Below are 9046 nucleotides of genomic sequence, written 5' to 3' on the forward strand. Positions count from 1 at the left end.
TGTCCTTGTAAGGGGGCCATTTTTTTTATTGGTATTCTCAAGGCAGAATGAATTGTTGATGATTGTATGTTGAATGCTGCAATAACTATTGGTGCAAGAAGTAGTAGTGGTGATTGGTCAATTGGTGATGAGCTCATCAAAGCAATCTTGATGCTTTTAATCAAGTGAGACTTTCCAGTTCTAGTTGTTCCTTGAACAATTATCTTAAGTGGTGGCTGCAAAGTAGTGGCTTTTAGGTGTGAAACAACTATATCAAATGCTTTTTTTGGTTCAATAGACAGGTGAAGTTGGGTGTTTTGATTGGGATCATAAGGAGCTTGAAATGTCGATCGATTTGAGTCTATGAAAGTAGTAGCTATTATTTATTCTTGTGGATTTACATGAGCCTCTCCCCAATCATGGTTGAGGTCAATTCCACGTCAACCAAGCATGTCAATTTCATCAATATGCATAGGGAGGTCTGGATATAGACTTGATAAGATTTTCCATTCATCAGGTATATCTTCTTGCATGCGGTCCTCCTCAATAGGTGGACTTCCAATATTAGTTTCTTCATCTGGTTGCAGAGGTGTGCGCCACACATGCCATGGTTGGTAGTAGCAAGAGAAAGTTGCCCATTTTTCCATAACTTGGTCATTTGATGTACCAATATCATTTTGAATGTTGCGAAATGGATGATATAGTAGTAGTTCAGTCCAACAAAATGCTTGGAAAGCTTTGTCATCTTTTGTTGGGATGCATGTGAATCATGGAGATACTCGAACAATGGTTGGTGTGGATCGTTCTTTCCAATGGTTGTACTTGTGAGATGCTTTGAAGGTCCACTTTTGAGTGACATGAATAAGTGACAATTTTTCTAGATGTGTAGATCGTTTCATGTAAGCATCTATATAACTTGGGGACGTGGTTGTGGATGTGGGTGAGATTGAAACACATTAAAAAAAAATTCGGTTTACATTTAAAGAAACAAATGTCCTGCTACATATGGAGAGTGGTAATTTTAACAGAAGGTGGCAAGTCTCTTGATCACCAATGTCCCGATCTACAAGAGTATCAATAAGCATTTTTCGAAAGGGAATTGGGTCAGGTTTGTCAGGCTTAAAATTGGTTGAAATGCGAGATAGCATAGCATGGTATGTTTCAAATTTTTGTTCGGATTTTGCTGCATATTTTGCAATATATTTTAGAACTACATTTATTGAGAGAACAGTTTGGCAATCTACATTGGCCTTCCAAATAGAGAGTATAGATGGGTTGTGAAGATTCAAGCGGTCATCATTCTTGCAAGAGTATGTTTAGGTTGGCCATTATCATCATTGGAGAGGATTGATTTCTCTTGCATGTTCCAAGGGGCTTTATAACAACAAACAAGAGATGTCCCTTTTTTCCTGAGATTATTTTGTAGGGTGTACTTTGTTTGGCGTTGTACATGGTTTGCCAATTCACTGTAGTTAGTGGAAGGGTTTGTTGTCATTATCATTCTTGTGTCCATCAAGCAAGGATCATCAATAGGAGATCTGCAAATCATTATGTTTCTTCATTCAATGGTTTTGGGTTCCATGCAGAGACATATCTATCAATGTAGTCACTTGAGTGTATTTTGTATTGATTGAATGTTATTCCATTGTAATTTTTCAAAGTCAGGTGCTTCATCAAATAAAACAATGGATATGTGCAGATCCTCTATATTGCCACTCATACCTATGAAAGGAATTTTTAGTGAGTAATATAAGTAACAAGTGTTGTAGTACAAGATTACAATAGTTTAAGAATTATGCTTATACCAATAGTCTTTTGCACCAAGGAGTTTTTCCAAGACCTCTTCACGAAATGTTGTAAATATGTGGTGCACGTATATTGCAGTAAGGTGTGGGTTTTGAACTATATTTTGTATCCTCCATCTAGAAGCTGCATATGAATTTGTGGGTGGATTGGATGGCATGATACTATGCAAGTCTGGCCATTTTGTATCTACTGCACTGAGGGTGAAGAATAGTGTTGGGAAACCAATCTGAATAACCATGTCTGAGAGCTGTCCTCTACGCTAGTTCCAAAATGGGCGTGTGCCACAAATTGATGAGGTAAACCGCATGAGTTGGTCAGCAAGCTTGTCATCAGGCAAGTCCTTTAGTATTTGGTGTAGATTAGAAATTGTTGTTGGTAGAGAACCATCTAGTTGCCTTTGCACAAAAATAGAGGATGTGGCTTGACTTCAATGACACATCAATATGTTTAGTATGAAGTATCTAAATCGTGGGTGTTGCCCAGATCTATTATCATGGTATCATAGAAGATGCAGAGCATATTCATGTAACTTAACTTTTTGATGCTTTGTTGTTTGAATATGGTGCTTCCTTTTAGAAAAAAAGTGGGAGATACCATTGCAAAGAATCCTTTAGTGGTGTATGCATTTATGGGGGATGGAGAAATGGGTAGCCAATCTAGAGTAGGAGTTGGTCATCCTTTCCCTAGTTGTAGTAAAGAGTGTATCTCTTCAACCTCTCTAAGTGCAGGTGGGATATTTGCCACAAATGAAGATTGTGATTCCATGTTCTCTTGTACATTTGTAAGCAGGCATGATTTCTCTTTAATGTCAATTTAAAAAAAAATAAAAAAAAATACGAACTTAGGAAATGAGAATTTGGAGTGCATGAAATTCAGCTCAACTGTTAATATTTTGCACACCTTGGTTTTTATCTAGAAGTTCTAGATGTTTCTTGGATTGTATAAAGTCATAGCTAGGTACAGGTGTATGGGTACTTGGATAGTTCAAACTCAATACCGAAGAGGTAAGAATCACAAGAATTTTCAAATTATGTTACGATTTTATGCTTATGGTGATTTGTAAGAGTAGATAGCTAGTATTCTAATATCTTTTAATTGAACCTGTTGTAGGAGCAAGCATAAAGATTTGTTGTAGGGTTTTTTTCAAAGACAATCTCTTTGTTGAATAAATTTTGGGTAATCTTCATCCAATGATGAAATGGCATGGAGGGGAATGATGTATAGGCTTTGCTAGGTATGCAAATTCAAAAGCGTAAATTACAAGATAATCTGAAAAAGGGATATTACAATTTCCAGTAAAAATATTAAGGATGTGCATTGACAACAATCACTAGTAATCAATGAATGATATACATGTCTATCTTTTAAAATTTATTAAAATTCAAATAGTTGAAAAATGAAGAAGATTATAGTGAGTGATCAAAATTATTGGAAATAACAAAAATGCAAGAAAAGAAACAGTAACCAATGCAAAGCAGTAAAAACAGTGAAGAATTAAATAAAATTGGGTAAAAACCTATTTTAGAAATATGCTTTGAGCTCTCTCCTGCACCTCTTCTAATGCTTGTTGAAAATCGAACAAATTATGGTTACATGCAAAAGTGGACAACACAAAACTAATTTATGTAATGAAACATATTATCCAAAGCAAAGAAACAATTATCTAAATGGTTCAATGTGGATAATATTGTCTCTTATTTATATAAGAGAATTACATTTTAAGAAGCCAAAATACCAGCAATATAAAACACAAAAAAATGACAAATTGTCATGCAAATTGAAAATAACAATATACAGGAAAAAAACATGGAATGAAAGCAGTCTAAATTATAAAATAGTTTTTAATCTTGTTTTTACTGTTTTATTCTTGAGATCAAGATTGTTGTTATCCATTGGTAGAACTTTTATTTTTTTATTTTATTTTATTTTATAAAATACTCACAAACTTATAAAATAGTTTTTAATCTTCTTTTTACTATTTTGTTTTTGAGATCAAGATTGTTGTTATCCATTGGTAGAACTTTTATTTATTTATTTTATTTTATAAAATACTCTCACAAAACTATAAAATAGTTTTTAATCTTGTTTTATAAAATGACAAATTGTGATAGATTGAAAATAACAATATAGAGGGAAAAAAACATGGAATGAAAGCTCTAACTATTATAATTTACTATGATTTATTTCTATTTTTCACTTAAATCTCTATCCACTAGTAAAATTATTTATTTATTTATTTATTGATTTTTGATAAAATACTCTCACAAAATTATAATATTATTTTAAAAATGGACCAGAAATCTTTGTCAATCCCAACTGGCCAATGAGGAAAAAAGAATGTTGAGTGACGAGGAAAATATGATTAATTAAAATTTGTGAATTCAATATCCATCCACTAGTAAACTTTTATTTCTTTATTTATTTATTTATAAAATTCTCTCACAAAATTATAATATTATTTTAAAAATGGATACTCTGCTTTGCTTGCAAATAAAATCTTTTTCAATCCCAACTGGCCAATGAGGAAAAAAGAATATTGAGTGACGAGGAAAATAGGATTAATTTAGATTTATGAATTCAATATCGATGGTCATGACAAGTTCAATCGTCTTGCATCAATTTTTAGAAGATGTAAACCGTTGATCTTGAGAGTTAACTCAATTACTTCAAATAGGGTACGCCTTCGGCGTAAATATCAATTTAAAAAATCTTTAGCATTAGCATAGATTAATTAATTTTATATATTTGATTGTTTAAAAATACCATAGTATTACATATTGTGAAAATTGATTGATGACTATAAGATTACATTTTTATTAAAAATTATTTAATAATTTTACTTAATTCATATACAATGTATAGAAAATTATATATATTTCTATTAAAGCTTCCATTGGAAGTGTTGGTTTCTATTTTGAAGAGATATAGAAGCCAAATCAAGGATCAATATAGCAAATTGCCTAACATACTTATTAAAATATAAACTTGTTTTTTAAATGGTATTTTGAAATAATTTCATCCAAATAGAAACTTGGATTTTGTAGAGCTAATAATAAATTATGTTAAAAAAATTATTTTATTTATTATGACAAGTTTCTATATTCATATTTAAGAGTATCTTATTAAAAAAAAATTAAATTAAATTTACTAAGTTTATAAATTCATAAATAATAGAAACTATTCTAAAAATTCTAATTAGAATATTTTAAAAATTAGAAATAGTTACATCTTGTCTTTTCCAAACATTCTAAATTAGTTTCTATATTTTTATTACAAATATTATAAAATAACATATATTAATATTACAAATTAGAATATTATATTGTATTTACTTATAACAAATTTTTACGATCTATTAATAATTTAAAGTGTCATATATATAGTTTTATGAAAATATAACATGTCAATACTTTAAGTGAATTTTATTAAAGCAAAAAAGGCAAAGGGGGAGTATGGATGGAGGAGCGAAGGAGGAAGCTAGGGTTTTCAGGTGGTGGTGTTACTCGATCGCGAGGATGGGAACACGACCATGGACAGAGGGCGAATCAGCGGCCATGGTGTCCACCGCGTTCAAACCAGTGGCATTGGCAGGAGATGGGAAGGAGACGGAGGGAGGTTTACAGTAGGGGGAATAACCGATTCCCTTTTGAGCACGATAAAACCAAATGGGGCCATTCAAGTTATCTGAACTTTCCGAAATGGAACAAGCAGTAGTCGGAGGAAAGGATAAAGAAGAAATTCCAGATACCCCCGAAAGATCCTTCCCTGGGTGGGATACCGACAACGTCTGAGAAGCGATCGGTCAGTATCTGCATTAAGTCGAAGACTTGGAAGGTATCGGTACAATTTTTGTGCGAAAGGGCTTTCTTCATGAAATAGGGAGGTGATTGGCCAACTTTCCCCAGAGTGAGAAACTGGGTCAATGAAGAATGGGGGAACCACTTTGAGATAAAAAATCTAACTAATGGGTTTTTTCTTATCATTGTCGGGTCGGCTGTGGAGAAGATTGCACTGATGGACTCAGGGCCATTTTTGATATCGGGAGTTGGTTTTTTTTATCAGGGATTGGACCCCTAACTTTGACCCAAGACAAGCCACCATTGAGGAAATTCCTATTTAGATAAGATTGTACAATCTTCCTCATGAATACTGGAAGGAGGAAGTCTTCAAGAGTATAGGGGAGAAAATAGGGAGATTTATCAAGTCAGATGAAGCGGTTGATAAACTTAGTTCATGCATGTATGCCCGAATCTGTGTTATGTGGAAGCCTCATCCTGGGCTCCCGAAGGTTGTTGAAATTAGGTCTCCAGAGGGTGTATGGAGACAAGATATAGAAATCGAAGAAATCATGGTCAAATGTAAGTCCTGTAAAGAATGGAGTCATGAGGACCAGGATTGTTTGTCTGGGCAAAAGGGAAAGGAAGGGCAGATCATGCTCTAGAGGAGCAGCTTTTAGTAGGTTCAGAAGCAGACCAGAGCTTGGGAAATCTAACGACCAATCTGAGCTTTGTTCTGGAGGCTGCAAGGGATGAGGTGCTTCGCCATAGCCTAGACATGCAAGAAGGGATGGAAGTACTTTTAGACTTTAGCCCAGGTCAGGTGAAGCTGCAGAAGGTCGCTGTGTTGGATGGAGAAAAGTCTGTTGTGATGATGTCAGGCGGAGTGAATGAGCAGGCTGTTGAGTTCCTTCAGATTCAAGGAGATTGTTTGGGTGAGGATAAAGTGGGTCAAGCGTGTAAGGGAAGTGGTTGGGGTGTTGGTTCTCATTTAGAAGGGAAGCTAATGGCCTATTTTAAAGGATTGTGCAGTCGGTGGGGGTTATCCAACCCAACATAGGTTCTATAACACCTCGGTGGATGGGTTGAAGGGACAGGAGATGGGTTTAAGTGCAAAGTCCCTGATAGTTGCAGAGGATTTGAGTGACAATGTGGATGGTAAAACAATCAATTTTAAGGACATTCACATGTCCCCAAGCAAGGTAAATGGATTAGCAGCAGAGATGGAGTCTGAGGAGGAGGAAGGATTTAGTGATATTTCTCTGGGGCTGTCGACAGAAATAGGGGAGACAGAGGTTAGGACTATCAAATAGACTAAACTAAACCCCTCTAAGTCTAAAGGGAACTTGAGAGGTAGAAAGAATAGGCAGAAGTTGCTCGAGGAAGCAGGCAACATGAAGGGTCAGACAAGACTTCTGAGATCCGAGAGAGACTTATTCTCTCTTGGGCAGCAATGAAGTTCCTAACTTGGAATGTCAAGGGCTGCAATGCCCCTGACAAGCGATGTCTGGTCAAAAGAGGTTTTGATCAGGCCAAGCCGAAAGTTATTTGTATTCAGGAGACTAAGTTGGGTCGTGAAGCAACTGCTTGTATTTTTTGGGTAAGGTAGAGATGGTCTGGTCACTTTGTGGATTCAGATGGGGCGTCAGGAGGGCTGGGCATTCTGTGGAATCCTTTGGCTATTCAAGTGGAAGTTGTATCAAGTTCTAAGAATTGGCAGATGGTTAAGGTGATTTCGAAGACTATGAATTTCTCATGTTTTCTTGTTAATGTCTATGGGCCGACTTTGGTTGTAGATAAGTGCAGATTATGGGAGGATATCTCCAGGTGTCTAGAGGAAGTGAGGCTATCTTTAGCAATTGTTGTTGGAGATTTCAATACCACCCTTTCTTCCTCTGAGAAGCGTGGAGGGGTGAGGAGGTTGAGCGGGTCACAATTGGACTTCCAATCTTTTATTAACAAGAATGCTCTGTTTGAAGTGGCAGCTAAAGGTGGGGATTACACATGGACTAATAGACGTAGAGGCTTTTCCAATATTGTTGAGAAACTAGATAGATTCTTCCTTGCAAGGGATTGGAATGTAGCCACTTTGGTTTTTGAGGCTGAGGTTCTAGCCATCTTAGGTTCAAACCATTTTTCGGTCTCCTTGGTTGTGCAGAATGATGTAGTTCCAATTCGATGTCCCTTCAAGGTGGAAAAGATGTGGATTAGGGAACTGAGTTTTAAAGAGCTTGTAGTTGGGTGGTGGAAGGAGGCCCCAGTGGTGGAAGGGTTCTTGGCCTATCAGTTTTTCAAAAAGCTTAGTTATGTGAAACATAAATTAAAATCTTGAAATAGGGAGGTGTTTGGTAATATTTTTGATGAAAAGAGAAGGCTCGAAGGAGATTTGGGGGCCTTGAATGCAAAAGTCATGGCAGAAGGAATGGATGAAGTGGACTTCCTCATAGAGAAAGATCTTCTTAGTAAGTATGGAGAAGTTTTGCAAAGGGAGGAGATCTATTGGAAATAGAAGTCGCGTGAAAATTGGCTGAAAGCAGGTGATAGAAACATGAAATTCTTTCATAGTTCGGTGAAAGCAAGGCAAAGTCTTAACAAAATTCTTTCCTCTTGCGGATGGTAGGATCATTGAAGACCCAGATCGCATAGGTAAAGAGGCTGTGGGCTTCTTCAAAAATTTGTGGAGGAGAAGTGGGATTGCTCAGTCGGGCGTGCAGACTGAGCTTCTGGAGTTAATCCCTCCCTTAGTTTCTAGGGAGGACAACATCATGCTTAAGGAGCCTGTCTCACTGAAGGAAGTCAAAGCTACTGTGTTTGGATTAGGTGGGGAGAAAGCACCAGGACCAGATGGGTTTCAAGATTTCTTTTTTCAGTTCTTTTGGGATGAGCTTGGTGAGGATTTGCTAGTTGTGGTTGAAGAGTCTAGGTCCAGAGGCTTTGTTTTGAAGGAATTCAACTGCACTTTAGTGGCGCTTATTCTTAAAAAGGCCAAGCCGGTTGGGATGGAGGAGTTTCGTCCAATTTCACTATGCAACACCATCTACAAAATCATTACAAAAGTTGCTGCTAATAGGCTCAAGTTAATTCTTGATAAGCTGATCTCTTGCGAACAAAGTTGTTTTACTCCTGGAAGGAATATTGTGGATGGGGTGATTGTGGCCCATGAAGCTATTCACACGGCTATGAAGGGTAGACAGAGGAGAATGATTCTAAAGCTTGACATTTGAAAAGCCTATGATAGGGTGGATAGGTCTTTCCTTGTGGCTGTGTTGGAAAGATTTGGTTTTGGTAAGTCCTAGATTAAGTGGATTTCTAGTAAGATTATGTAGTTCATAGCTTCGGTTTTAGTCAACGGCAGCCCTCAAGGCTTCTTTTCGACGTCTAGGGGTTTTCGGCAAGGGGATCCAATATCCCCCTTTCTCTTTATTTTGATGGCTGAAGTTCTTGGATGGTCGATTTCTCATAAGAGAGATCAAGGGTTGTGGAAG

General features: G+C 36.5%; 1 protein-coding gene across 1 annotated transcript; it reads left to right on the top strand.

Annotated features, from left to right (window-relative positions):
• Positions 1–6661: 6661 nt before the first annotated feature.
• Positions 6662–8785, top strand: LOC131857179 (uncharacterized). Its single transcript, XM_059209379.1, has 3 exons — positions 6662–6856; positions 7171–7832; positions 8182–8785. The coding sequence occupies exons 1-3, from the start codon at positions 6662–6664 to the stop codon at positions 8783–8785; spliced, it is 1461 nt and encodes a 486-aa protein (XP_059065362.1).
• Positions 8786–9046: the final 261 nt, after the last annotated feature.

The sequence above is a fragment of the Cryptomeria japonica genome, chromosome 1 (genome assembly GCF_030272615.1).
Source record: "Cryptomeria japonica chromosome 1, Sugi_1.0, whole genome shotgun sequence".
NCBI classification, from domain to species: domain Eukaryota; kingdom Viridiplantae; phylum Streptophyta; class Pinopsida; order Cupressales; family Cupressaceae; genus Cryptomeria; species Cryptomeria japonica.